Below are 26,428 nucleotides of genomic sequence, written 5' to 3'. Positions count from 1 at the left end.
TCTGATGAGGTCGGGGCTTTCAGCAGCACCTTTCCAATCCTCGTTCAACAACTTCTCAGCTTTTTAGGCTTGTAAACCCTCAGCAAGAAGCCGGCCCCTGCGCCTCCCTGCTTTTTAACCTCCCCAAATCCAGGCGCAGCTGGGGAAGCCCTGCCCCTGGCAGCCCCACGGAGGGTTTGGTGTCACCTGTGCCCACTGATTGCGTTCAGCAGCTGCCACCAAGCTCCTGCAAACGCGTGCCAGGGGCTGCAGGGCTGAGCCCTGGTGCCCGGAGAGGCAGCCGTTAGGTCTGAGATGGCAAATACACGTCCCATTCTCGCTCTCAGATGCCCATATACAAATGTATGGACACGTGCATACCCCCAGGAGTTCTTTCTCCTCTTTTTCTGAAGCCCACCCAGCTCTCAGGTCATTTACAGAGGTAATTACAGAGGCAATTAACGAGCAAGGCAATGCACAAGAGCACAAACCTGGCACCCGAAGGCTGGGAGGGCGGCGAGGGACTGAGGGGGCTGCATGAAACGGGGCCCTGCAGATCCCCAGCATTTCCCTCCATCCCCATCCCCAAATTTGCACCCTCCAGGAGGATTTTGGCAGCGGGGGGGTGCAGAGGATGATTTCCCCCTGCGTTGGCCACCCCCAGTGCATGCAGGCACCGTGCGGCACCCACCACCTCGCGCCCCACGCGTGTCCAAACCCACGCGTGTCTCAACCCCTCCGGCCACAAACCGAGCCGGGGAGCGCTCCCCAGCCTTTGGGGGACCCGAATCCAGGAGGAGAGGACCCGGGGGGGGGGTCCCAGAGCCCCCAACCCGGGCTGTGCCCGAGCCTCTTGGTGCTGCGCAGCGCCTGCAGCCGCTTCCCCGCAGCCGCGCTGCCACCTGGCGGAGCCACCGTGGGAAGCCGCGGCCAGGGAAGCCCCTGGCGACCCTCAACAAGAACGGGGACATCGAGCGAGACCCCCCCCGACCCCAGCAAACCCCCCCCCAGCCCTCCCGGAGGTGGGCGCTGCGGGAATTTTTAGGCACAGGTTTCCACGTCGCGCTCCGTCCCCAAAAGCGCTCCATCCACGGCAAGCGCTGCGGCAGGAGCAAAGGCAGCAGCTCCTCCATCAGAGGAAGAAAAAGGGGAAAAAAAAGAAAAAATAATAAAAAAATCTTGTCCCCAGCCCTTCCCCCCCAGGGGAGCAGCACCCAAGGGGTTAACGCAGCCCGGTCCTATTTTAAAACTGGAAGAGCGCTGCAGCTTGATCCCGATTCATTCCTTCAGAGATATAATCATAGTCTTTATGAGATGTAATCATAGTATTTATTTAAGAATTAAGCTTGTCTGAAAGTGGCCTAAATTCCCCCTGCAAGAGCTGAGTCGGTGCCTCTGCAGCTGACTCAGCACCGCGCCGAGGGAGCCAGGACCCGGCTCCCAGGGGAGGATGCTCAGGGTGGGGGGCCGGGGAGGAAGAGGAGGAAGGAGCCAGAGCAGTTTTTTTTTATTATTATACATCTTTATTTAAAGTAAATGAGCAAAGGCAGAGGAGGGGTAAAATGGTTACAGCTTTTACCGGAGAAAGGAAATCCATAAAAACCTCACAGACAAGACAAAACGTAAAAACCTTCTCAAGACAAGACAGACAGATCACGTTGGGGTACCGCTGAGCCCAGGCAAGGGCTCATCCTCATTTTAGGAGCTGAAGTAGCAATAGGGACTGCCTCAGGTCCTAAAAAATGCTCCCAAGGGGGCCTGGGACCAGTACCAGCTCCTTCCAGATCCCTGAAATGGGGCAGGAGCTCCTGGAGAAAGTGCTTTAAGAGCAGCCGTGGCAGTCTTAGAAGGAGCGATCCCACTCCACCCCCCTCAGTTAGAGAGCAGGCACTGAAATTCAGCTAAAAAGGAGGAAAAAAATCAAAAAGGAGATCACCTATTGCACTTGATTTACTAGCGAACAGCGCAGGGGCGTCCGCAGGAGCCGTTATTGCCTCTATATTACAGGGAGTGTGCAGAGAGGGAGGCGAGCCTCGCTCTGACCTTCCCCATCTTTAAATAGTGAAAGAAAAAAATAGAAAACCTTGATTGCATCACTAAAAAAACGTGCCTAGTGTCCAGAGCTCCGTAGTGTCCTCAAGCAGCCAGCCGTTAGCGACACGGGCACCGAACGGCCACGACACCGTTCAGCATCCCCCAAATCTAGGTTATTTTTTTTTAAAAGCTACGCTGCAAAGCCACAGCAGCTGCAGCCTCTGCTCTTGCAGGGCTCCTGGGTGCACACAGGTGGGATTTTGGGGTGCCCAAACCCTCCGTTCCCCCAGTTCGAGGCCGTTTGCTGCAGGAGCAGAAGCACGCTGCATGCACGTAGAAAAGAGGGGTCCTGGCAGGTTTGCATCGCCCCCAGTGCCCCCTGTCCCCCCCCCTCTCCTGTTACTTCTTGAAGAACTTCTTGTTGAGGAGGAAGATGAGCAGGTTGACGTTGACTTTGGCTTTGTCGAACATCTTCATGACGGCTACGCCCTCGTACTGCAGCTGCAGCAGGTCCTGCAGGAGGGGTGGACATCACCACGGGGGGGAAAACGGGGCAGGGGGAGGCTTCCCCACAGCACAACTGCCCCATTCCCGGGGCAGGACCCCCCTCTCAGCCCCCAGCTCCCCACCTGGTAGTGCAGCTGGAACCTCTCCATGTCGATCCCCATGAATTTGGCTTTCACCTGGAACCTCCCGGCCTCCTCGCAGGGCACGATGTCAAAGATGACATTCTTGAACCTGGAGGGAAGGGAGGCGACCACAGAGGGGGGTCACGCATCCGCTGCAGCCCCAAAAACACGGCTAAAGCTGCCACCTCCCTCCCTGTGCCCGAGCTCTGCGCTGCCACGGCTCTCCCTGGGGGCAGGGGTACGCACTGGCTGACGGGCAGCTCCTCGATCTCCAGCAGCACCCCCTTCTCCAAGAGCCGTGCTGCCGTGTAGCGCAGCGGCTGCAGCTTCTTGCTCTTCCCGCTGGCCCTGGAAAGAGAAGGGAGCACGCGCTCAGCTCCAGCCACGGGGAAAATCCCCATTTCTCATCACAAAATCCAGCTGGGAACACAAAATCACATCCATATTTTAATTATTGGAGAGTTTTTCCTTGCAAAACAGCTGTACACGCACCGGTTGCTGGCCGCCAGGTTGTCGAGGCAGGTCCTGATGTACTGGTTGTAGTAATCGATTTGCTCCTCGTAAAAAAGGGTCTTGGAGTCGAGGCCCTGCAGGGTCTGCCTCAGCTTCAGCAGCTCGCCCTTGCGGTGCTGCCGGTAGCGCCGCTGGTTGCGGATGTCCTGGAGGAAAACGAAGCCTCTGAAGCTGACGGAGCTCACGGGGAGCTCCCGTTTCCCCCGAGCGCACCTGAACGGCCACCCCAGCCCCAGCCCACCTTGGCCAGCTCGTTAACGAGCCCCTGGTACTGATGAGCAGAATCCACGAGCCCCAGGCTCTCCAGGCGCCGCAGGTTGCGGATGATCTTGCGTTTCTTCTCCTCCACGGAGAGCTGGCTGTTGGCGGCCAGCGAGCGGTTGCGTTTCAGCTTCTCGGGGGTCTGGGCGTCCCGCAGCGCTCGCCTGCGCATCAGGTGCTCGTGGGAGGCTTCCTGGGGACCAGGAGGGGGACGTTTGACAAAAGGGTCCGGACTGGGACACCAGCAGATGGAGCAGACCAGTTCCCAGCCCAAGCTTTGACCTGAGGCTCTCCAAAAAACTGAGCTGGATGCTGCTGGAGCACATGAGCAGGAGCCAAGCCGTGGAGCAAGGCAGGACAGCGCAGTGCTCACAACCTGCTCACCTCGTTCCCGGGTGATTTTATCATCTCATGCCCATCCTACCTCCAGATCTGATGCTGGTGTCCGCAGGATCTCTGGCAGGGACTCTCCTGGCTGGGACTGGATCACGTCCACCAACATCTGCTTGGTGCTGGGGACAAGAGAGAGGTTGGGCGCCTGCTCCACACAGCTGCAGGTTATTTGGGTGCCTTCCAAGGGATTTTTTTGCTCCCCTCAAGCCTCCTGCTCCCAGAGATGCCCAGGATCCCAAACAGGCCGGGCTGTGGGGTCCGTCTGTCCCCAAGGAGCACGTGCTCACCTCAGCAGCAAGCTCCTGGCATCGCTCTCCTCGCTGTCGGCCTCCAGCAGCGGCTTGCCGGTGAGGGTGAGGGAGATTTCCATCTTGCTGAGCTGGGCGAGCACGGCCTCAGCGCTGCTCTCCGCTGGGCTGGGAGCGCTCTCCCCTGGGGGGCACAGAGCAAAGCGGGGTCGGGGAGCAGAGCCGGCACCCCCTGCCCAGCTCAGGGTCGTGCCCAGAGCCACCACGGGGAGAAAAAAAAACACCACAAAGCCAAAAACCAAGAGCACGCATCCCTCCCCTCTGTCCTGTGAGGGAGCTACGCACCGACGAGGGACTGGACGGTGGGAAGCTCATCGAGGTCTTCCAGGAGCTCGTGCAGGGGATCCCCGTGGTGCGGGGCGATGGAGTCCTGGTGCTCGAGCAGGAGCTGGGGGGTGCAAGGGAGAAGAGTCAAAGGGGTGCGTGAAGGAGCAGGGCTGCGATCAAAAGCCCCAGGGAACGATGCGAAGGTGGAAATCCCTGTGCAATCCCCTCTTGTGCGCAAAGTTAGGAGGTTCAGGGGAAGACAAACAGCAAAGAATCCACAAAATATGGATTTGTTGCTTAAAAAGAAGTCCAGGAGGAGCTGTGCTTGTGCTGGCATACAGCGAAATGGGACAAAACAGAACACAAAAAGCCCAAAGAGCTGGGGACAGCAGAAATGGGACCACTCGCCCTGCCCAGTGGGGTGCGATTCAGCCCCACGGCTGGCAGCAGAGAGGTCACGAGTCTCTGCTGGGAACTACAAAGTCGCACGGGTGGGATTTGGGACACCAATGCCCTGATTTAGCAGCTGGGGACAACAGGGAGAGAGCAGAAGTCACCAGGGAACCAGGAGCTTGCCTCAGTTTGGCACCACGGGGATCTCCTGAGGCCGTTTTACACCAAACCAATTCGCTCGCAGGTGGCCTCAGGCCCTCACCTTGTGTGTGTCGATGAGCTCCCCGACGGTGATGTAGATGACCGGCTTGGCCACCGCCACCAGCTCCGAGTACTCGTCCACGTTGAACCTCTCCTCGGGCTCGGGGACGCGGCAGGCGGCGGCGATGAACCTCCTGCGGGACCGGCGGCGGCGGCGCTGAGCCCCAAGGACACCACCGCCACCCCTCACACCCCGGTGCCAACCCAAAACCCACCTGAACTTGGCGTGGGTGTCCTCCAGGTAGCGGTTGACCCCGCAGAGGTGGGAGTTTTCCCCCTCGAAGACCTTGCGGGCGGCCGCGTGCTGCAGGACTTTGGCCACGGAGCCCAGGCTGCGGCGCTGCTCGGGGTGCAGCGTGGCCCCCGCCGAGATGTCCACGATGTCGAAGCCGTCGGGGGCCACCACGGCCGGGTTCATGAAGCGGTAGTAGAGCAGATTCCCCACGACCTAGGGCACAGGAGAGCAGGAGCTCAGCAGGGAAGGCTGCTTTGTCCTCACACCACAGGGTGGGAGCCTCCCGGAGGGGACAGCAGCACGGGGAAGAGCCCACGGTTGGCATTTCCTTGCTGCTCCAGGAAAACGTTCAGACTTAAACACATTTTTTTAAGTCCAGGGGGAAATGGCAACCAACACGTGTGTCTGAACGAGATCCTGGCTCCCCCGGGCACGCAGGTTCCCACCCCACCGTGCAGCACAGGGCCCCACCTTGTCGACCTCCTCCTCCGAGGCTCTGGGGAACTTCTCAGCCAAGGATGTCCTCAGGATTTTGGCCACGTAGCGCATGCCATAGCTGGAGAGAAGGCAGGGAGAGGTCTGTCAGCACTCATCCCCCCTCAGCTCCTTCTCCTGCCCTGCTGCCAGCCCAAATCTCCCTAAAAGTCTTCATTCTGGGACTCCCTCAAAGTTCAGCTTCTTCCTCGCAGGCACCCAACACCGACAGCAAAGCGCTCAAACTCAGAGGCAAAGAGCTCCAACCCAACAGGGCGTTAGGGGAAAAGCAAGAACCGATTATTTTGGGATTTCTCCTTGCTGGCAGCCCAATAATGGGACAAGCAGCCCCCCCACAGCCCAAGCTCCCTTTCTAGGGCCTTGCTGAAGCCGCCTTCCAGCTGAGAGCCCTGCAGGGCCATGCCTCAGATACATACGGGATTTTGTCTACAGAAGAGATGATGGCAGAGACGAACTTGTCTGTCGTCACAAGAAGGTTACGGACGGAAATATCGAGCCGTCTTTGGACCTCGGGGTGGCTGAGGGCTTGCTCGGGGCTGACCTCGTACGGGAGCTTGCTGCAAGCAGAAGACAAGGTCCCCGTCACCATCCCGTCCCCCCTGTGGCTGGGCTGAGCTCCCTTCCCCTGCTCCCGACCTTTTCTGCCCGCTCTGCGACTCCATCTGGTTGACCCACGCCTTGTAGATGTCCACGGGGTCGGTGCGGATGCTCAGGGTCTTGTCCTGCAGCACCTCCTGCACCGGGCCGCCCAGGATCTGCCGCAGGGCGTTCTGCCCGCGGGCGTTGCGGTAGAAGCTGACCACCAGGCGGATCACCGTGGCGTTCCCCGTCAAGATGTCGTGGATGTGATCCACCTTGGACCTGGGGGGAGGTGGGAAGGAGAGGAGAAACCACCTCAGTTGTCCTCCAGCACAGGGAAGAGGCAAGGAACCAGCAGCCGGAGGGAAGCACCACGTCCCTGCTGACGTCTCCAGGCTTTTTCCGAGTTTGTCCCCAAATTGGGGCACCCCCCCCGGCCACCCACCTGATCTCCTCCTGCAGCGCCGCCTTGAAGAGCTGGAGCAGCAGGTAAGCCTCGCGGGGGTTGGAGGCGTAGTTGTAAAGGGTGAAGATCACCGACTCCATGAACTTGGTCGACTTGTTCTGGGGCATCTGGAAGATCAGCCTGGCCAGGTACCCGGGCTGGGTCTGCGGGGAGGGACGGGGAGCACCCCAATTAGCCCCAGAAGTGTGGGATTGGGGTCCTCCCGTCATGCTGGGCACATCTGAGCATCGCCAGCCTCACCTGCAGCAGGTAGAAGAGGTGCTGGTACGCCTCCAGCTTCTGCCGCTTCTCCTTGCTGAGCGCCTTGAGCCCCTTCTGCTTGTCCAGGGACATCATCTCCGAGAGCTGCTCCTTGTTCTTCTTGGTCAGCTTCTTGCAGTGGGAAACCACCTCCTGGAACGAGGACAGGGCAGCCGTGGCAAGCTCTGATTTCAAGCCCAGCCTCTACGGGGAAGCCACGGAGCTGGTGCCACGCTCCCGACCTGCAGCGTGATCCGGTTCTTGACCAGCAGCCCGATTTTGATGTCCATGAGGTCCAGGTCGCTCTCCAGCTGCTGGCTGGCCCGGATCCTCTTCACCACCTCCTCCCGCAGCCGCAGCACCTCGGCCTCCTCCCAAAAGTCCTGCTGGCTCTGCTCCAGCAGGTGGATGAAGCGCCGGACGATGCTCAGCGGCGGGCTCCTGGCGTGGACTGCGGCCGGGCACAGCCCCGTGAGCACCACGGCCCCCAGCGGAGAGGGGCAGGGTCCCCTCCCCAATTAACCGGGGTCATTTCGGAGGGGGGAGACGAGCAGGCACGTACCTAGCATCCTGTAATCCCCGCGGGCCTTGTTGGCTCTCACAAAAGCCTGGATTTTAATCACGGCTTTAACCTGCCGAGACAAACGAGGGGAGGGGGATGCAGCCCTGCGGCGAGCCGGGCAGTGCCAGGACCGGGAACCCACCGGTGCCAGTGGTGGGGGCACCCCAAACCCCACAGGGATCTCAGGACGCTGCCCTCGGCCTCTTCAGGTGCTGCACACCAGCGAGTGCTGCATTTTACATGCCCACGGGCAGCAGGCACCTTCCCCTCACCCTTCTCTCCCCTCTGATGGGGATCTCGAAGCCCCTGCTGGCTTTTGAACAAATCGGAGAGATTTTTCTCTCCTCACCCTCCCCGGAGCCCACCAGCCTGGCACGCAGACACACCGGGCACTTTTTCTTTCCCCCAAGCCTTGCAAGAGGATGCAGCAGCTTCTCTCTCCTCTCCAGCCACCCCACGAACACTGGGGTCTTGGCCACGCGTTCAGGGACCCCCAGGACCTCACCGCGGCGTTGGGCAGCGCTCTCAGCCCCCAGCCACCACTCACGTTCCTCCTGAAGTAGCACAGCCTCTCCTGGTACCTTTTCCGAGCCTGCCACATCCTCACGCCCGCCTGGATCTGAGAGAGACGTCGATTCAGTGCCCTTTTTTTACCAGGCAGGGAGGGAAACACCGGCGGGTGGGGATGTGGAAGTGGGAGCAGAGGGCAAAGAAGGGCGGCTGACCTTGACCGCAGCATCCGCGTGGGCTCGCAGGTAGCGCAGGCGCTCCAGGTAAGCTCTGCGCTGCTTCTGCCCCCTCCACCAAGCCTGGAGAGAAAAGAGAAGAGAACTGCTACCAACCCGCACGAGGCCACGGTGACATCCAGCTGGTGCCCTGGAGAGCGCACGAGACAACACAACCACAACACCCAGCATGGAAGAGACAAAACCAGAGCCCTGAGTGGCTGCGGGGAGAAAAACGAGCCCTGCGCTCCCCTTGTCAGCACTTCACAGCGCCCGAGGTGAGCCTTGGCTGCTGAACGCACACAGCAGCAGGCACCCGGTGCTCCACGCACCACGGGCTCACAGCTCTGGGCACCCCAAACCCCAAGGAAAATGCAGCAGTGGGATGGATCCCTGCCTGCCTCACCTGGATCCGGAGGGCAGCCGGCTGCTCCTCCCGCAGGACGCGCCAGCGCGCCGCGAGCTGCTGGCGGACGAGGAAGCCTCGCAGCCGAGCCTGCAGCCTCACCACGAAGGGGACGTGGGACGCCCACAGGCGCTCTCGGTCGTGCGCTGAGGTCACTTGGGTGATGACCGACTGCGGGGACACAAGGCACCGGGTCACAACCGGATGGCACCGCCAGCACCCGCCCGTCCCCGTGCCCCCCGGACCTGGATCTCCTCCCGGCTCAGGTGCGTGGTGCAGAGCTCGCCGTCGCGTGGCTTTTCCCAGCTGCCCTCGAAGGTTTGCAGGCTCAGGAAGTACTCGGCACCATCCTGCAGCCTGTGCTGCACCCAGCGGGGCTTCGTGTTCCCTGCGCACCGATGGAGAGCTGCTGGGGACCCCCATGGGGCTGCTGGGGCAGGGAAGCACCCCAGGACCCCATTCCCTTGGGGACAGGGAAGCACCCCAAGACCCCATCCCCTCCAGGAGGGTTTTGCTTCCCCCGAGCTTTACCTGCTTGCCTCTTGGTGGCTGCCAACGCCGCCAGCTGCTCCTGGTACGCCGTGGCACATGCATCCACCACGCCACGCAGCGCCACGTCGGGGTTGCGCAGCACCCGCAGAGTCTGCGCCGCCTTCCCTTCCTTGATGGCCTGGTTGATGGCAGCGGTGCCCAGAGCCACTGCGGGAGCAGAGGGGGGGGGCTGAGAGGGTTTCTTTCCCACCCAGCAGCTCCCCACTCCCACGGCACGGGCAGCACTCACTGCGCCTCGCTGCCACCCCGTCCTCGTTGGCCCCGCAGACCCCGCTCTGGATCTCCTCCCACCAGAGGACAGCTCTGTCGTCCTTGGTGGCCTGCAGGGTGGAGAGACGGGGGTTTAACAAGCTGGGGAGCCCCCACCCGAGTGGTTTTTACGCCACGTCGCCCTCCGGGTGCCTCCTTCTCGGTGCCCTGAGGCTCCCAACCCCACCTGGGCTTTCAGCACCCGTGCCCGGGTGAGGACGTGGTGGTAGCGCCGAGCGGCGGCCGCGGTGACACCGGGCAGGGCGGCCGCGGGCAGCAGCAACGCTGCCAGCGTCTTCTGGGGGTCCGCCTGCAGCAGAGCCTCGTTGATCAGCCGGACGGCGAGGACTCCTGCAAGGAGGGGAGGACACACGGCTCAGCCCCCCAGCACCACACAGGGTTTTTTGGTGTCTTTCCCCACGCCAGTTCGCTCGGGGATTTGCAGAAGGATCTGCTCAGGCACGCGCCGCGCGGGCACTCACTGTCGTTCTCGTCCTGCACCGCTGAATTGGAGGCGTTCACGCAGTCCTGGACGTCGTTCCAGGTCAGGAATTCCGCTCCTGCTTCCCTAAATTGGCCTTTCAGCTGCAGTAAGTCGTCGAAATACCTGCAGGAGGGACACAGGGCAATGGCTTAGAGCGTTTTAAGCGGGGAGGACTTCTGCCAGAAGCAGCTGCCTCGTTTCCCTGGTGGGATAAGGGAAGCACAGAGCGAGGCAGCTGGTGGAACAAACCCCAGCACCGCCAGGATCCCTGGCTGTCCCCTCCCAGGGGATCTCCCCAGACCATCACTCCACCCCCACCTCCTTACCTCTGCGCATTTCCATCCTCCACATCCGACAGCCCCAGGGCAGGGCTGACCAGGCTGCTCCAGAGCCCGTCGGGGTCCCCGGCATCCAGGGCTCGGTTCACCAACGCCACGGCCGACAGCATCTCCACGGCCACAAACAGCTCCTCCTGCACCAGCTCGCCCTGCGCAGGGCAAGCGGAGACGCTGAGCCCCTGCACAACCCCACCGCTCCCCTTCACCCCATCCCAGAGCCCCCAAAATTGTGTGGGAAGCGCTGGGAAGAGGAACCCTCACCCTTGGGTGCTGGCGCTGCAGCAGGGCCAGCTGGTGCTGGTACAGGGGGGCAGCGAGGGGGTGCACGGCGGGCAGCTGCGCCGCCGGCTCCATCAGCGCCTCCAGCGTTTTGTCCGGCGCCCCGCGGCGGATGGCGGCGTTGATTCGGCTCACGGCCTGCAGCACTGCGGGGGACACCAGGGGACACCAGGGGCTGCAGGACGTGGCCGTGTCCCCATTTTCTCCCCGCGGAGCTCGGCCAGGGAGGAATTAATCGCGCCATGCGCCGCGGCCACTCACTGGCTCGCTCCTCCTCGCCCTTCTCGTTCGCCGCCGCGATGCCCGCGGCCACCTCCTCCTGCTCCAGCAGCTCCACGTAGCCCAGCTCCTGCCAAAAAAAAAGGTGGGGGGGGAATCTACAAGTGCCCCAGGTCCTGCTTGGCCCTGGGAACCCACAGCTATGGGGTGCCAGCCCCTTCCTACCAGGGCTTTCTGCTGCCGGTCCGCGCCAAGCTGCTCCAGGTAGCGGTCGAGGTTGTCCCGGCGGAGGTGGCGCAGGGCCAGGACGGGGTCCTGCAGGGCACGGTACAGCGCCAGCGCGTCCTGGCTCTCCAGGGCATCGTCCACGTCCTCCAGAGCTCCTTGCACTAGGAGAGAGGCCGGGTCACACCTCCAGGATCGAAGCGAGCTGCGGCTGAGACCACCAGCCTGCCCAAATCCCACTGATTTCTCCTCGGGAACGTGCACCCTGCCAGCTGTGAGCACCCAGCTCCTGTCCGGGCACCCACCACCCCACCCAGGCTCTCTTGGAGCACCGGGACAGCACCCTGGGGCTCCCCCAGCAGGAACACCGCGCTCACCGTTCGCCTTGTTGATGTTCCCCTGTATCTCAGCCTGCGTCAGGCAGCGGTCGTAGATGTCCTCGCCGTCCGGAATCGCCCGCAGGTGCTGCAAACGGGGTGCCCCCCGTGAGCTTTCCACCCTGCTGAGCTCTGGGCCCATTTCCCAACCTGCCTCCCCCAGCCCCAAAAGAGAAACCCTTCCCCGTCACTTTTTACCCCCCCCAAAATTCCAACAGGGTGGGCTCCCACCCCCCTCGCAGGTTTTTTTGGTGCCATCCTCACCCTGTTCCTGGCGTTGCTGCCCTTCTCCCTCTTGGCCCGGTGCAGCACCTCCTGGTAGGCGCCCGCCAGCACCGGGCGCAGGTCGAGCAGCATGGCATTGGGGTTGAGGAGCGCCTCCATCGTCTGCGCCGCCACCCCCTGCTCCACCGCCTCGTTGATGGCCAGCACGGCGGCGTGGACTGGGGACGGGGTGGGATGGAGAAGCGTGAGGCCGTGGTGTCTCTTAGGGCACCAGGTTTGGGTTTTTTTTGCACCAGCTGGCGGATTTGGCAGCAGGACGACGCGCGGCAACGCTCCCGCGGGCCCCCCTCACCTGCTGCTTCGTCCACCGAGAGCTCGTTGGCCAAAATGCCCCCGATTTTGCTGAAGGCAGGCAGCTGCAGGCCGTACTTGTCCAGCTCCCGCTGCATGTTGTTGATCTCCTCCTCTGGAGTGGAGCAGAGGGGTCACCGCCCGGCCCTACACCGCAGCAGAGCCCCTTTGGTGAGCCCGAGGGGCGCAACAAACCCCCAGCAGCACCAAAGAGCTTTGGGAAAGCTTTGGGGAAGCTCCCAAAACCTCTTTATTCCCTCCCCCCATCCCACAGAAGGACCTGAGAGCTTCATGAATTTCACCTGTGAAGTTCACCTTCCCGTACAAGTCCTGGATCTGCGGGGCCAGCCCCAGTTTGAAGAGGTACAAGCTGGAAGACGAAGCAGATCCACGCCGTGAGCCCTCAGCCTCGCTTCTCCCTCCCTGCCCCAGGTCCTTCGGGTACCAGGCTGGGAAAAGGGGAGCGCGGCAGCCCCGGTGCCACCACGATGAGCCCCGTTTTAGGGAGAAACGCTGCAATTTTGGACCCACCTGAGCGCGTGGATGCAGTAGACCACCCGCGGCATGTTCTTCTTGTCGTAGATGTCGGTGGTCTCCGGGTGGAAGAGCTGCCAGAGTGGCAAGGTGGCCGTGAGTGCCACCAAATGCCACCACCAAACCCCTCCAAAAAGCAGCCAACCCCCGGAGAAAACGGTCCCAAAGGTGGGTGGGAGAGAAAAAAGCCCCCCCACAAGTAGTGGGGGTTTTTGGAGGGGGGCAGCACCGGGGACACCTTACCGAGGGCAGGCCCACGCGGCTCATGGCATCGCGCCAGTGGTTGATGTTGTCCGTGTGCCGAAAGTGGAGGCCGCTCGCCTTGGGGGGGGGGGATGAAAAAAAAAACTCAAGCCAGGCTGAAGCTCCTGGGACCCCCCCCAATCTCCCCCAAACCCCAAAACCCCAAAGTTAGGGGGCAAAAAAAAGGCAAAATGCACCCCTGGGACAAGGCCCTGCATCACCAAACCACCCCAAGGCCGCTGCCATCAGCCCCTTCCCCCAATTTTCGGATCACCCCCCCCCGAGGAAGCCCCACAGCCACCGAAACCAGGAAAAAACCCGCCCCCCCCAGCTACCAGAGCAACAAATTTGCTTTTTGCTGATTTTTTTTCCTTTTACACTGCGTGAGAAGCCCTTTTTTGCATGCAGACGTTGCCCAGATGCCTCAAAACCTGTGGATTTTTTTTTTTTTTGGGGGGGGAAGCCCTGAGGAATGTCCCCCCCCAATGTGCCACGGACTTGCCTTGTACCGCGTTTGGTCGCGGTCATAAATCTTCTTGGCAGGGACCACGTCGGGGGCGAAGCAGTGGCCCAGCTTGGCCAGCAGGACCCCGTTGCGCAGGCTCTCCTCCAGCTCCGTGGGGGGGGGCAGCTCCTCGCCCAGGCAGGCCTCCATCCAGCTGGGGGGGGGAAAATTGGGAGAGGGGGAGGGGTCACAAACCCCAAAAACACCATCCCAAAAGGGAAGGGTGAGCCCAAAGGGGACTCATCCCCCTCCCTCTGTGCTTATGTAACAGGGGAAGGGGGATGCCCACCCCATGGGGCTTGTTCCCATTCCCCCCCCCCCCCAAAAAATAAATTTGGGGTCTGTTTTGAAGCAGGGGGGGGTCCAGCCTCACCGCTTGGCTTCCTCCAGGCGGCACAGGTACTGGTAGGCCACGTTCTGCCGCCGCCGCTCGTCCATCTCGTCTGCCGTGAGGCGCTCATCTGGGGGGGCACAGGGACCCCCGTCACCCCCCCAGGCTCGGGGGAGGTTTTGGGGTGCCCATAGACCCCCCTCGGAGGAGGGTTGTCGAAGGAAAGCCGGGCTTTTGGCAGTTTTTGGGGTGGGGAGGGAGGATTCCAGCTCCCCCCTTTCCTAAATGAGTGTGGGGGGGGTCCCACAGCTGGGAGGGGTTTGGGGGGGGGCTGAAAATAGCCAGGGGACCCCAAAAGTGCTGGGGGGCAACAGCAGCACGGCCCAGCCCCAAAAACACACCCCCACCACGCCCAGACCCAAACGTCAAATACATACACAGCTCCAAAAACACCCCCCTGGTCCCAAAAACACCCCCCTGGTCCCAAAAACACCCACACACAGCCCCAAAAACACCCCCTGACCCCAAAAACACCCCCCTGGTCCCAAAAACAACCCCTCCGTCCCCCCAAAATCAACCCCCTTGCCCCAAAACCACACCGCCTACCCCCAAATAACCCCTCCTGGTCCCAAAAACAACCCCCTGGTCCCCCAAAAATCCCCCCCTAGCCCCAAAACCACACCCCCCGCCCCCAAATAACCCCCCCAGCCCCAATAACACCCCCCCAGCCCCAAAATCAACCCCTCCACCCCCAAATACCCCCCCTCCCAGACACAACCAACCGCCCCCCGACCCCAAAACCCCCGACCCCAAATCCCCCCCCCCCCTCACTCCGGATCGGCTCCGGCCCCGCTCCCTCCATGGTGCAGCCGCGGCCCCGCCCGCGATTCGAATCTCCCGCCTGCGGGCGGTCACGTGGGGGGGAGGTCGCGCGGGGGCTGACGGGACTTGTAGTTCCCCGCGCTGGGCCGAGGCCTCTTGTGCCACCCACCCCAAGTGGCCGCTGTTGTCACCCGTCAGGGGTGGCTGGTTTTGTCACCAGTCACAAGTGGTGATGCTTTCTGTCATACGTGTCCGGTTGTGCCCCCTGTCACAAGTAGATGGCTCTGTCACCCGTCACAAGTGTCCGGTTGTGCCCCCTGTCACAAGTAGATGGCTCTGTCACCTGTCAAAAGTGTCCGGTTGTGCCACCAGGCAGCCAGTTGTGCCCCCTGTCACAAGCAGACAATTGTGTCACCCCTCACAAGTGTCCCGTCGTGCCACCCACCACAGATTGCCACTTGTGTCACCCGTCACAAACAGCCGGCAGTGCCACCTGTTATGGCCACTATTGTCACCCATCACAGGTCGTGTCATCCACCACAAGCAGTTGGTTGTGTCACCCGTCGCAAGTGGTCACTATTGTCACCCATCACAGGCGGCTGGTTGTGTCACCCGTCACAAGTGGATGGTTATGCCATCTTTTGTAGGTGTCCAGTTGTGCCCCCTGTCACAAGTAAATGGCTCTGTCACCCGTCACAGGTGTCCAGTTGTGCCACCCGTCACAAGTGTCCGGTTGTGTCACCTGTCACGGCTGGATGGTTGTGCCACCAGGCAGCCAGTTGTGCCCCCTGTCACAAGCAGACGATTGTGTCACCCACCACAAGCAGCCCCTTGTGTCACCCGTCACCAGCAGCCGCTTGTGCCACCCGCCACAGCCGCCACACACCCGCAGGCCCCGTTACCATGGCACTGCACGGCCCGGTGGTGGCGGAGCTGAAACCGGAGCCTGCGGGGCCATCACCGCTCCTGCGGCTCCCGGACACCCGGGAGCCACCGGCGGCCGTCACCAGCGGGCTGCGAGGCCAGGAGGCACTCGGGGACATTTTAGGAAGCCTCATCCCCCACCCAGGGCTCTGTGCTTCGCCCCCTGCCCGCTCAGAACCTAAAAGGACAACAGTAAGTGCAGCCGGGCACGGTCCTAAAAGAAAACCCCAAATAAAAGCCTTCCCCGCTGCGCCGCCCCTCTGCTCGGGTAGGTGATGAGCAGAGAGGTTGGGCTTGGGGTCCTCCGTGGGAAGGTTTTTCCTCCTGTTTGTGCAGCAAAATGGCTCCAAATTTTAGTGATAGTAATAATGAGTGATAATGAGAATAATAATGGTAGTAATAATGGTGAGGAGGAGGAGGGTGGTGGTTATAATAGCAATAATAGTAGTAGTAATAAAAATAATAGTAATAGTGATGATGATGATAATAATAATAGTAATAATAGTAATAATAATATAAATAGTAATAGTAATAATAATAATAATGATAATGATGATAATAATAATAATAATAGTAATAGTAATAATAATAATAAAATCTGCTTGTTTGAGGGGTGCCAGGACTCTGGCTGTGCCACACCAGGCTGCTCGGTGCTTCTTTCTTGCAGGTGTGTCACTGCCCATGGCTACAGAACTGAGAGCAGAGCCCACAGACCCCACAGACCCCACAGACCCCATGAACCCCGCAGCCTCCATGAACCCTCCAGACCCCACGAACCCTGCAGCCCCCACAGACCCCATGAACCCCACAGACCCCATGAACCCCACAGCCCCCAAGGACCCTGCAGCCCCCATGGACCCCGCAGCCCCCATGGACCCCGCAGCCCCCATGGACCCCACGGCCAGGAGGAGGAAGAGTCAGAAGAAAAGGAAGGAGAAGCTCGCGGTGGTGGAGGAAGCCGAGGAAGGGGGGAACGGTGCCAAGGGGCAAGCGCCCGAGATCGAGGGGCAAGCGGCCGAGATCGAGGGGCTGACAAAGGCCGGGCAGCGGGCACTGGGGCTGCGAGACGTGCGGGGGGCCCTGGCGTGCTTCAGGAAGGCGTTCCTGCTCTCGCTGGCCACCACGAGCCCCCGGCTCCGCAGGGTTTGCTCCTTCAACCTGGGTGCTGCCTACGTGGAGGCTGGCAAGCCCAGAAAGGGCCTAAAATTCCTCCTCGAGTCCCAGCCGGCGGAGGGTGAACCCTTCGGAGGGCTTTATTTCAACATTGGGGCGGCCGGTGAGGGGCTCAGGGACTTCCCAAAGGCTCTGGAGTGTTTTGGCCAAGCATCTGGGCCATGCCGTGCTGGCAGCCAGGCCGTGGAGATGGGTTGCTGCTACTTGGGGATGCAGGAGCCGGCACGAGCCGCCCGGTGCTTCTTGGAGGCTGCGCACAGCTACGCGGTGGCCGAGAGCCCCGAGGCCGCCGCGGTGGCTCTGAGCAGGGCGAGCGGCTCCATGCTGCAGAGCCGGAGGTTTGGGGTGGCAGAAATCGCCCGGATCCTCACCTGGTGCCGCTCCCTCTGCGACAGCATCGCCGACCCGACACTACGAGGTAACGCCGTGCCGGGCCCCTTCGCTCCCGGTGCTTGGGAAGCGCCCATCCCCACCCGGTTTCTCCTCTACATCCCGCAGGGAAGCTCTACAACGAGGTCGGCCTCGGCTTCTCCCAGCTCCACGTCTTCTCCCTGGCCAGCGAGAGCTTCGAGCGAGCCCTCGCCCTGTGCCAGGGCTCGTTGGGGCGGCGAGGGGAGGCTGCGCTGCTGCAGAACCTGGGCGCTGCCCGCAACGCCCTGCGCAGCTTCGGCACGGCCCTGGGCTTGCACCGGCGAGCGGCGGAGCTGCACGGTAGCTCGCACGGTGTCCCTCGTGGTCCCCTCTTCTGGCTCCGAAACGTGACCCCCTCGCTCGCTTCGCAGGTGCCGTGGGGAACCGGAGAGCCCAAGGGCAGTGCTTCGGAAACCTGGCGTACGCCTTCAGCCAGCTCGGGAACCACGAGGCTGCCGCAGAGAATTACCTCCACGCCCTGCAAGCCTTCAGGGATTCGGGTAAGGGGACACAAATCCCGGTCACGACGGCCCCGTTTGCCCTGTTAGGGTCTCCGCAGCTCCCAGCCAAGTGTCTCAAGGGGGTCTTTGCCTTGCAGGGGATGTGCAAGGGCAGTGGCAAGCATGCGAGGGGCTGGGAGCCGCCTGCTTCCACCTGGGGAACCCCCAAAAAGCCATCGGGCACTACCAGGAGGCCCTGACTCTGCTGTCCCGCTGCCGGGTAAGGGAAACCTCAGGGCCAGACCCTCCAGTGCGTGGTGAGCACCAGCCCCAGCGCAGGGACAGACTCACCTGGGGGGGGATTTCTCTTCTGCAGGGCACCCCCAGGGCCGCCGGCGAGCGGATTGTCAGCCAGCTCACCCGTGCCCTCCAGCACCAGCTCTGCCTCCACCGCCACCCCTCATATTGGGGTGCCCCGGAGCCGGTGAGGAGCACCCCGGGGCTGTTTGGGGTGCTGGGAGCCAGATGGGGCCCAAAATAGGGCCAGGGATGGTGCTCAGGGGTGGAGATGCCAGCAAAGCTCTGCACCGAGGAGTGCATTTTCTGCCATCTCCCCGAGCTGTGCAGCTGCTCGCCTCTCATGACTGAGCCGTGCTTTGGGGTTTGGTGGACAGGGACGCGTCTGTGTGGCCCCCAGGCCACCTGTCCTCCCCGCTGGTGCCCCGCAGGACCTCAACCCGCCCCAGTTTTGCTCCGTGCTGCCCCGTGCCAGTGGGACACGGCTCTGGGGAAGCAAGGTGTGAGTAGGAAAGCTCCAGCCGTGCCGGCAGAGGCCGGTGTCCTGCCCCTCGCTCCTCCATGGCTGAGTTCCCAGCAGCATCCATGAGATAAATCTTCCTCCCCTCGACCCCAGGTCCTTCAGGGAGAAAGCTGGGGATGAGCTGCACCAGCCTGCGCTGGGAGCACAGCCTGGGATGCCAGGTAAGAGGGTGCAGAGGGTGCCTGGGGTGGTGCCCACGTGTCCTGGGTGCTGCAGAGGGAAACGCTGGGTTGGCTCCCACACTGGCCACGGTCTTGGGAAGAGAAATTTTTAGAAAATCAGACTTGCAGAAACTTGGATGGACATTTTTTCCCCGATTTGCAATAAAAAAAACAGAGGGGCATGTCACCTGGTGCTGGGCAGAGGCGTGGGGAGGCAGCAGCAGGAAGAGGAGCAAAGCAAAAAAAAACCTTCCCGGAACAATTATCCAAGCAGCGAGGGGGGAACCGAACCCCATCCTCTTGCCAACTACGACCCAGGTGACATCTGAGCCACACGGTGGCTTTCAGCCAGAGGCAAGGCTTCGGCACAGCTCATGCCAGCCTCCTGCCTGTTCACCTTTCCTCCCCGGTGGCACAGGAGCAGCAGCCCCGGCCCCCGACCCCACAGAGGAGCCCCAGGCCCCTCGCCGGCACCCAGCCAGCTCCGAGGAGGATGAGGATGGTCCCAGCACATCTCCAGGGCGTCACAGCCAGCCCCACGTTAACGGGTGGGTGAGAGGCAGGGCTCCCTGCACCGAATTGCTGCCTTTTAGCCCTGGCAGCAGCAGCAGCAGCAACGCAGCGAGCGGCATCGCTCCAGGGTCTGCTGCAGGCTCCTGGATGAAGGCAAAGAGCCACGGCCGGGCTGGATTTCAGCAGAAGGTTTGCATGGGGACAGGACGTAGCGACTGCAGCAACGTCACCACTGTCTCAGCTGGCCAAAACGCTCCTGGCTGGCATCACGCGTTGCGTTTTAAGGGGGTAATTCAGGCTGGGACATGGGGACGGGTTGGTGGCAATGGGATCGGGCAGCGTTTGTCCCACAGCGCTCCCCGTTTTGCTCTCTGCTTTGCTCCCAGGCACCTGAACAGCACCCACCTGCATCCGGGAGGTGCGTGTCGAAGCAAAACCCGAGCCCCCACCCCCCCAGCCGCTGTCCTCACACCACATTTCACCGGGCACAGCGAGCACAAACCCCTGGGGCCACGCTCCCCGCAGCGGTAGGTGCCGTGCGGGACCACGGGCTGGGGTTTTCGGGCAGGATTTGGGCACCGCAGCTCCTTGCAACCCCCACATCCCCCTCCCCAAAACCACTTGCGGTGCCCAAGTGCTGAGGACTGGCACCAGGGATCCCACCCCAAGCCCTTGGGCATGGTGGCGGGGCCACAGTGGGTGCCGGCGGCCCTATAAAACTCCTCAGCAGCCCCCATCCTGTGCCTCGCAGGATTTGGGGACCCGGCCGGGGCAGCGGGATGCTGTCCCGCATCTGCAGCCTCCTGTGACACCCGCGGAGGGCAGGAGGGTGGCACGGAGCCACCAGGGCCACCAGCGGTCCCCTTCCACCGGCACCACCGCAGCAGGATCCGGCCCCGGCTGCGCACCAGCGCGCACAGCACCGGCCTCTCTCCCCTCTCTCCCATTTTGCTGGAAACCCCCCCAAAATAAAGCTGAGCGACCCCAAAGCCTCTCGCCCTTCTCTGCTCCCACCCCAGCGCCCCCCAGCGGCTCCCCCCTCGCCCCAAGCACCCCGAACCCGGGGAGGAGCCGAGGCCGGGGCCGCCCCTTGCGCTTGCTCCGTGTTGCTCCGGGCCGAACCGAGCCGTGCAGGGCCGGGGCGCTGCATGCGGGGTCCTCGGGGGCTGCTGGGGTTGGGGTTGGGGTTGGGGCTGCTGGTGGCGGCGGGGGGGGGGCGCTGCCCGAGCCGGGGTTGGAACTGGAGCCGCCCCCGCTGCGCCATGCACGGCTCCGGCACAGGGGGGCTGCGCTTCCTTGGGTAAGGGGTCCTGGGTTTTTTGGGGGGGGTTGGAGAGGGTGCAAGGGGGGTTGGAGAGGGTGAGGGGGGTTGCAGGGGGGGTTGGAGAGGGTGCAAGGGGGTGGAAAGGGTGCAAGGGGGTTGGAGAGGGTGCAGGGGGGGCGTGGAGAGGGTGCAGGGGGCATGGAGGGGGTGCAGGGGGGTGCAGGGGGCTGCAGAGGGTCCAAGGGGGGTGGAGAGGGTGCAGAAGGAATGGAGAGGGTGGGGGAAGTACAAGGGGGGGGCTGCCCCCCTGTCCCTGGGTGTTTTGCAATGCCAAAGTGGGGTGCGGGGTGGGTTCGTGCAGCGGCACCCCCATGCTGGCCCTGGTCCCATAGCACTGGGGTCCCAGGGGTGCCCGCAGGGGTCCCACAGGTGCCCGCAGGGGTCCCAGGGGTGCCCTGCAGGGGTCCCACGGGTGCCCGCTGCTCCCCCAGGCAGGAGGAAGCCCAGGCCATCGACCAGGAGCTCTTCACCGAGTACAAGTTCAGCGTGGACCAGCTGATGGAGCTGGCGGGGCTGAGCTGCGCCACCGCCATCGCCAAGGTGGGCGCGGAAGCGGCGAGCGGCCACCCTTGGGTGCCCACCCAGCCCGCCGTAACCCTGCCCTCCCTCTTACCCCAGGCGTACCCCCCCGGTTCCTTCACCAAGAGCCTCCCCGCCGTGCTGGTCGTGTGCGGGCCGGGGAACAACGGGGGCGACGGCTTGGTGTGCGCCCGCCACCTGAAAATGTTTGTGAGTGTCCCAAGCGGGGCTGACCCTCACCCCCTGCCCCCAGGGTCCCAGGACCCGCAAAATTTGGGGTTTCTGCTCCCCCAAACGGCTCCATCCTTGTCCTCGCAGGGCTACGAGCCCACCGTGTATTACCCCAAGCGCCCCAACAAGCCGCTGTTTGAAGGGCTGACCACCCAGTGCCAGAAGATGGACATCCCCTTCCTCTCCGAATTCCCGGCAGAGGTGAGCAAACAGCACCCCAAAACGGCACACAGCCCCCTCCTCGGGGCCGTACCCCCACCCTGAGGCTGGTTTCCCCCCCCTGCTCTAGGCTGCGCTCATCGACGAGCTCTACGGGCTGGTGGTGGACGCGATTTTTGGGTTCAGCTTCACGGGGGCCGTGCGGGAGCCCTTCGGGAGCATCCTCAACACCCTCGAGCGCGTCACGGTGCCGGTGGCCAGCATCGACATCCCCTCGGGTGAGTAGCGGCCAGACCCTTTGGGGCAGAAAGCACCCGGTTGGGGGGGGGTTTCCCCTGCTCCAGCCAGATTTTGGGGTTCGTTGCAGGCTGGGACGTGGAGAAGGGGAAGGCGGACGGGCTGCAGCCCGACATGCTCATCTCGCTGACGGCGCCCAAGAAGGCGGCGCAGCATTTCACCGGCCGCTACCACTTCCTGGGCGGCCGCTTCGTGCCCACGGCGCTGCAGAAGAAATATTCCCTGAATCTGCCCCCATACCCGGGGACGGACTGCGTCCTGCAGCTCTCCTAGGGTTGGGGATTGGCACGGCCACGCAGGGCTGAATTTTGCCAAAGATGCAGCTCTGCGCCCAGAGGCGGCTCGGCACCGCGTGTTGGTTCAGTGCTACCCAGCTCCGGCAGCGGGATGGAGGTTTGCTGCAGCTTGCCAGGGCTGGGGTTTGGGGTTAGAAGCTAATTTGGGTGTTTCTAGGTGTAGACACAACCCAGGATCTGTCACACGATGCACTTCGGGAGCGTTTCACTGCAATAAAGTTTTATTGATGCCCTTGGGAAACAAACCAGTGCGCGGTGGGCTCTGCCCTTGCGTCCCTTGATGTTGGACCCGTAACAAACACGTCCCAGCCCTAGGGCTTGGGGGGATCTGGGCGCACCCCAGGCTGGAGGAAGGCTCCATGGGTGAAACAAAACTCCAGCCAGCCCCAGCCCAATGAGCCCAGCTCATGCGGGGCTCGGCCACAGCTCTGGGTGCCCACCGGTGCCGCAGGCAGGATCGGTGCCCTCCCAGCCAGGCGGTACCGGCACCATTCACTCCTCCTCCCTCCGCTTCTTCTTCCTCTTCTTCTTCTTCTTGGGGCTGTGCTCAGCCTGCTCTGCCCCTTCTGCCTCTTCTAGAGGGAATTCTGCCTCAGCCAGTTCTTCTTTCTCCTTCTTTTTCTTCTTCTTTCTCTTCGCAACCTTCTCTTCCTCTCCTTCCACCCCCTCTTCTCCGCTTGGCTCGCAGCTCTGCGGTGCCTCAGCCTCTGCTCCATCTCCAGCCCGTTTCTTTTTCTTCTTTTTCTTCTTTTTCTCCTGCAGCTCTGCGGGATGGGTCTGCTTCCTCTTCTGCTGGTACGTGGCGAGGAAGGCTCGCTCCTGCTCCTCCAGGCGCGCCAGCTTGGCGCTCATGGTCAGGCCGTGACGGGCCCCCCTGCAACAACCCCAGCTTTAGGGTGCTCAGAGCGGGGTCCAGCACCCCCTGGGCCAGAATGCGCCCCCCAGGGCCCAGCCTGCCAGGAGCAGGGATCCCAAAAACACAGCCCCCCCCCCCAACCACTCACTTGTGTGCGGTGCGGCCCCCGCATGCTCTCACCAGCTCCTCATCCGTCAGCCTGGGGACACAAACAGGAGGTGTCACCCCCAGCACCGTGACACCGGCGTGAGCCGCAGCAGGGTTCCCCTGCCACCCCCATCCCTCCCTCCTTGCCTCCGGGCCGAAGAGCTGTCCAATTTCTCCTCCTCCTCCTCCTCCTCGCTGCTCTCCGAGCCTGCGGGCAGCTTGGCCGGCTCCTCGCCGCGTGCCGTGAGCGTGGCTGCCTGCAGAGGGAATGGGGGACGTGGAAAAAAAAGGGGCTGAAAAGGGGCCACGGCAGCAAAAAGCTGCCAGGGAGGGGGTGCACAGAGTCAGCAGATTTCACAGAGCCGTGTCCCGAGGTGGCACCTTCACGAAGCGGCCGTACAGTTTGCTGCCAGCACCCACGGCCTTGCGGGGCTTCTTGGTGCTGATCCCAGAGCGCTGCTCACCGAGGGTCTTCAGGCAGACGCCGTCCTGCGGGAGCAGACCACAATCAGGTGCTTTCATCTGTGTGTGTGCCTCTGTCCCCCCCCCGCAGCAGCGCCGGGCACTGCGAGCCTCAGGGGGTGCAAAAAAAAACCCCAAAAGTGACCCCAAATCCCGCTTCCCGGTGGAATTCCCTACTGCCCCCCCCTACCTGCCCGTCCTCCACAGCGATGTTGGCGGCGGACTCATTGAAGACGTGATCCCACCAGTGGAAGGAGAACTGCTCGGCCGCGTTGTGACCCACCTGCGGGGCAAAAAAGGGGACAGGCAGGGGGACCCCTCAAAAAGGGGACAGCCACCAGGACCCCCGGCACTCCCCCGGGGTGCGTTTTGGGGTCTGGCCCCCTCCTGTCACCCTACTCACCCCTGCGCTGTCACATTTCACCTTCACCCTGAGGGCCTGGCTGATGCCGTCCTCCTTCTTGCCCAGCCCCTTGCCTGTGGATGGAGGGAGCGGCGCTCACGGGGGGCTCCGCACCCCGAATTGGGGGATGTCCCGGGGGGGGGGCTCAAGGGAAAGGACCCTAAGGGAGCCCCAGGCCTGGCTGCAGCATGGTGTCCCCCCCGGCACCCATGGGGACCCCCAAGATCCGTGGGGACCCCTGGCACCCAAGGGGACCCTCAAGACCCATGGGGACCCCTGAGAGCCCTGAGCAGCCACAGAGACCCCCAGAAGCCGCAGGGACCCCCAGGAGCCGTGGGGATTCTCGGGAGCCATGGGGACCCCCAGAACCTTTGGGGACCCCCGGGGACCCCCGGGAGCCGTGGGGACCCTCCGGACCCCCACCAGGAGTGGGGACCCCTGAGGACCCTTGGCACCCCTGTGGCCCCCCAGCATCCATGAGCCCCCTCAGGTCCTCCAGGGCCCCCCAAGACCCGTGGGGACCCTCAGGACCCCCGTGCCCCCCCAGCACCCACGGGGACCCCCAGAACCCATGAGAACCCTAAGCGGGGACCCTCAGCATCCCCGCAGACCCCAGATACCCGGGGGGGTTTCGGGGACCCCCAACAGCTCCGGGACCCCCCCCGGGACCCCCTGGCCGCACCCTGGCTCCAGCCGTGCCGCCGCAGGAGCCCCTCGGCGAAGCTCAGCCCCCGGCCCCCCGGCCCCGGGGCGCTCATGGCGACGGGCACGGGACGGGATGGGGGTGGGGGGGGGCGGGGGGGGGGGGCAAAGGCACCACCCCCGGGGCGGGCCCCGCGCGTGCGCGGTGTGGGGGGGAGGGCGCAAAGATCCCCCCCCAAAAAATGTCCCCTGTGGAAGGAAGGGGACGGAAACGGGGGTCCCGGGGGGGCCACGGGGGTCCCGAGGGTCTCCAAGGCTTCTGGGGGTCTCTCCGGGTTCTGGGGGTCCCCACAGCTGCTGGGGGTCCACGGGGGTCCCCAAGGCTTCTGGGGGTCCCGAGGGTCCCCAAAGCTTCTGGAGGCCCCCCCGGGTGCTGGGGGTCCTGAGAGTCCCCACAGCTGCAGGTGGTCCAGGGGGGTCATGAGGGTCCCCAAGGCTTGTGGGGGTCCCCCTGCATCCTGAGGGTCCCCAGGGCTTCTGGGGGTCCTGGGGGATCCTGAGGGTCCCCAAGACCTTGGGTCCTGGGGGTCCACAGGGTCCCCACAGCTGCTGGGGGGCCATGGGGGTCCCCAAGGCTTCTGGGGGTCCCCACAGCTTCTGGGGATCCAGGGGGGTCCCAAGGGTCCCCAAGGTTTCCAGGGGTCCCTGTGGGTGTCCGAGGTCCCCACAGCTCCTCCATGTCCCCACCCTCTGAATCAGGGCCACAGATGCTGGGTGCTGAGCAGGGCACAGCCAGGGAGGTTTAGTAATAAAAAGGGAAAAAAAATAGAGAAAGAAAAAAAAAAATTTAAAGGAAAAAAAAGGAAAAAGAAAAAAAAAAAAAAAAAGGAAAAAAAAAAGGGAAAAAAAAAAAGGAAAAAAAAGGAAAAAAAAAAAAGGAAAAAAAAAAAAGGAAAAAAAAGACTTATTGAAGGGAATTTAGTTGTTCATTTCCTGCAATATCTCCCTCCTCCACATTTAAGAGGTTTGACTTCAAAGTTGAAAGCGTTACCTTCAGTTACTGGGGGAAAACGCTGCCTTTCCCCTCCAGGGAGAGGGGAGGAACGAAGCGAAATTAAGCCCTTTGCAGCAGAAACGTCCCCCAGTCAATCAGCCAGATTTGCCGCTACCTGCTAAGGAAATTGCTCCTTCTATTACGTTTTAAAGGAATGACTTTTATTTATCAGAAAAAAAATGAGAGGAAACGGCGAGAAACACCGCGGGGCAATTCCTTGGGGAAGGAGAGAGACAACAGCGAGCGAGCGAAATTGTTCCCCTAAAAGGGGGCTCCTGAGCAGCTCTGAGGATTAGGGAGAGCTCTCCGGAGGGGATTAAGGTTTCACTAAAATCCTCCCCCTCCACCAGCGTTCAAAGCCGCCTTCTCCTCCCAAGCCTGGGCTGAGCCAAGGGGCTGCTGGCGAGCACCAGCGGGTCCCAACCCCACTGGGGGGGTCCCCAGGGCCAGGTGGCTGCAGCCAAAGCCCCCTCCCCAGGATCCCACCAGCCCCAAGCCCCTCCAAGTGGCTCCAGATATGGAATCAGAGCCCCAAATCCGTGGGGTGCTCCACAAAGCCCCCCGAGCAGCGAGGGGAGAGGGGGGCAGCAGCTTTGCCAAATTCCCCAGGGGGAACTGGTGAGCTGGTGGGGGAGCATCGGGTGGGAAGAGGCTGCCCCCCTAATTTTGGTTTTGGCACCTTGGCTGGCAGCAGGTGAGGAGTGACCTCGAAGTGACGCCGTTGCCAGCTGCCATCTCCTCCCCCTTGCACTCACCTGCTTACCCCATCCTAAGCACAGGCACGGGGTGTCCAAACCTAAGAAACCATTTGGGATCACGCAGGCCTTTCCAGAAAGCCACTTTCAGCTGCAAAGGGGCTGAGCAGCAGCTCGAGGAATTGCTCTGCCTCCACCAGTGCTTCAAGAACTTCAGCGCCCGTCCGTACGCGCTTGTTGCAAATGTTTGTGGGGTTTTGGTTTTTTACATTTGAGGAGAGGTTGCAGGAAAAAAAAATCCACGTATACAGGCAGAGCCTTCAAGAGATTCAACCTAGGTGACTGGAATCCCTAAAATCCCAGCCTTGTTGTGATGCACATCACACAAAAGGAGGAGCAATCCCACGCCTCCTGCAATCCC

General features: G+C 62.4%; 4 protein-coding genes across 5 annotated transcripts; 2 read left to right on the top strand and 2 right to left on the bottom strand.

Moving 5' to 3' along the window:
* Positions 1 to 1,596: 1,596 nt before the first annotated feature.
* On the bottom strand, positions 1,597 to 14,581 carry IQGAP3 (IQ motif containing GTPase activating protein 3). 2 transcript variants are annotated; one of them, XM_068662620.1, is made up of 38 exons: positions 14,490 to 14,581; positions 13,701 to 13,788; positions 13,325 to 13,481; positions 12,823 to 12,900; positions 12,577 to 12,653; positions 12,348 to 12,415; positions 12,047 to 12,160; positions 11,734 to 11,912; positions 11,470 to 11,557; positions 11,093 to 11,256; positions 10,910 to 10,997; positions 10,631 to 10,794; positions 10,358 to 10,518; positions 10,030 to 10,154; positions 9,735 to 9,898; positions 9,528 to 9,618; positions 9,278 to 9,445; positions 8,992 to 9,152; positions 8,747 to 8,917; positions 8,341 to 8,424; positions 8,163 to 8,234; positions 7,616 to 7,685; positions 7,296 to 7,504; positions 7,054 to 7,206; positions 6,793 to 6,956; positions 6,405 to 6,629; positions 6,185 to 6,325; positions 5,745 to 5,829; positions 5,254 to 5,486; positions 5,040 to 5,172; positions 4,403 to 4,505; positions 4,097 to 4,241; positions 3,841 to 3,928; positions 3,397 to 3,609; positions 3,135 to 3,301; positions 2,889 to 2,990; positions 2,643 to 2,751; positions 1,597 to 2,526 (listed from the first exon to the last, which is right to left on the bottom strand). In XM_068662620.1, exons 1-38 carry the CDS (start codon positions 14,518 to 14,520, stop codon positions 2,413 to 2,415), a joined length of 4,947 nt encoding a protein of 1,648 aa, XP_068518721.1. In that variant the 5' UTR covers positions 14,521 to 14,581; the 3' UTR covers positions 1,597 to 2,412. The 2 variants fall into 2 exon arrangements, with proteins under 2 accessions (XP_068518721.1, XP_068518722.1); XM_068662621.1 differs by having other exon boundaries at positions 8,992 to 9,134.
* Positions 14,582 to 16,238: 1,657 nt separating this feature from the next.
* TTC24 (tetratricopeptide repeat domain 24) lies at positions 16,239 to 17,969 on the top strand. The gene is made up of 5 exons (XM_068662581.1): positions 16,239 to 16,995; positions 17,076 to 17,288; positions 17,360 to 17,488; positions 17,587 to 17,708; positions 17,805 to 17,969. The coding sequence occupies exons 1-5, from the start codon at positions 16,257 to 16,259 to the stop codon at positions 17,967 to 17,969; spliced, it is 1,368 nt and encodes a 455-aa protein (XP_068518682.1). The 5' UTR covers positions 16,239 to 16,256.
* A 2,078-nt stretch (positions 17,970 to 20,047) lies between these two features.
* On the top strand, positions 20,048 to 21,993 carry NAXE (NAD(P)HX epimerase). The gene is made up of 6 exons (XM_068662652.1): positions 20,048 to 20,222; positions 20,678 to 20,786; positions 20,865 to 20,975; positions 21,084 to 21,197; positions 21,286 to 21,433; positions 21,523 to 21,993. The coding sequence occupies exons 1-6, from the start codon at positions 20,071 to 20,073 to the stop codon at positions 21,723 to 21,725; spliced, it is 837 nt and encodes a 278-aa protein (XP_068518753.1). The 5' UTR covers positions 20,048 to 20,070; the 3' UTR covers positions 21,726 to 21,993.
* LOC137845463 (G patch domain-containing protein 4) lies at positions 21,952 to 24,442 on the bottom strand. The gene is made up of 7 exons (XM_068662651.1): positions 24,299 to 24,442; positions 23,617 to 23,690; positions 23,404 to 23,496; positions 23,133 to 23,240; positions 22,899 to 23,008; positions 22,753 to 22,803; positions 21,952 to 22,622 (listed from the first exon to the last, which is right to left on the bottom strand). Exons 1-7 carry the CDS (start codon positions 24,372 to 24,374, stop codon positions 22,241 to 22,243), a joined length of 894 nt encoding a protein of 297 aa, XP_068518752.1. The 5' UTR covers positions 24,375 to 24,442; the 3' UTR covers positions 21,952 to 22,240.
* Between the last annotated feature and the right edge of the window lie 1,986 nt (positions 24,443 to 26,428).

The sequence above is a fragment of the Anas acuta genome, chromosome 28 (genome assembly GCF_963932015.1).
Source record: "Anas acuta chromosome 28, bAnaAcu1.1, whole genome shotgun sequence".
Lineage (NCBI taxonomy): Eukaryota > Metazoa > Chordata > Aves > Anseriformes > Anatidae > Anas > Anas acuta.
Note: the sequence above shows the minus strand (reverse complement) of the source record. Positions and strands in the feature narration are given on the sequence as shown.

Excerpts from the sequence above, each read along its gene's own strand:
- IQGAP3 (XM_068662620.1), bottom strand. The coding sequence starts at position 14,520 with ATGGAGGGAGCGGGGCCGGAGCCGATCCGGA. Across the intron at positions 13,482-13,700 it reads CGCCTGGAGGAAGCCAAGCG|CTGGATGGAGGCCTGCCTGG; the intron begins GTGAGGCTGGAC and ends TCCCCCCCCCAG. Across the intron at positions 2,991-3,134 it reads AACCTGGCGGCCAGCAACCG|GGCCAGCGGGAAGAGCAAGA; the intron begins GTGCGTGTACAG and ends TTCTCTTTCCAG.
- TTC24 (XM_068662581.1), top strand. The coding sequence starts at position 16,257 with ATGGACCCCGCAGCCCCCATGGACCCCGCAGCCCCCATGGACCCCACG. Across the intron at positions 17,489-17,586 it reads GCAAGCCTTCAGGGATTCGG|GGGATGTGCAAGGGCAGTGG; the intron begins GTAAGGGGACAC and ends TTTGCCTTGCAG. Across the intron at positions 17,709-17,804 it reads CTCTGCTGTCCCGCTGCCGG|GGCACCCCCAGGGCCGCCGG; the intron begins GTAAGGGAAACC and ends TCTCTTCTGCAG.
- NAXE (XM_068662652.1), top strand. The coding sequence starts at position 20,071 with ATGCGGGGTCCTCGGGGGCTGCTGGGGTTGGGGTTGGGGTTGGGGCTG. Across the intron at positions 20,787-20,864 it reads GCGCCACCGCCATCGCCAAG|GCGTACCCCCCCGGTTCCTT; the intron begins GTGGGCGCGGAA and ends CTCTTACCCCAG. Across the intron at positions 20,976-21,083 it reads CCCGCCACCTGAAAATGTTT|GGCTACGAGCCCACCGTGTA; the intron begins GTGAGTGTCCCA and ends TTGTCCTCGCAG.
- LOC137845463 (XM_068662651.1), bottom strand. The coding sequence starts at position 24,374 with ATGAGCGCCCCGGGGCCGGGGGGCCGGGGGCTGAGCTTCGCCGAGGGG. Across the intron at positions 23,691-24,298 it reads GCGGCACGGCTGGAGCCAGG|GCAAGGGGCTGGGCAAGAAG; the intron begins GTGCGGCCAGGG and ends CTCCATCCACAG. Across the intron at positions 23,241-23,403 it reads TCGCTGTGGAGGACGGGCAG|GACGGCGTCTGCCTGAAGAC; the intron begins GTAGGGGGGGGC and ends CTGCTCCCGCAG.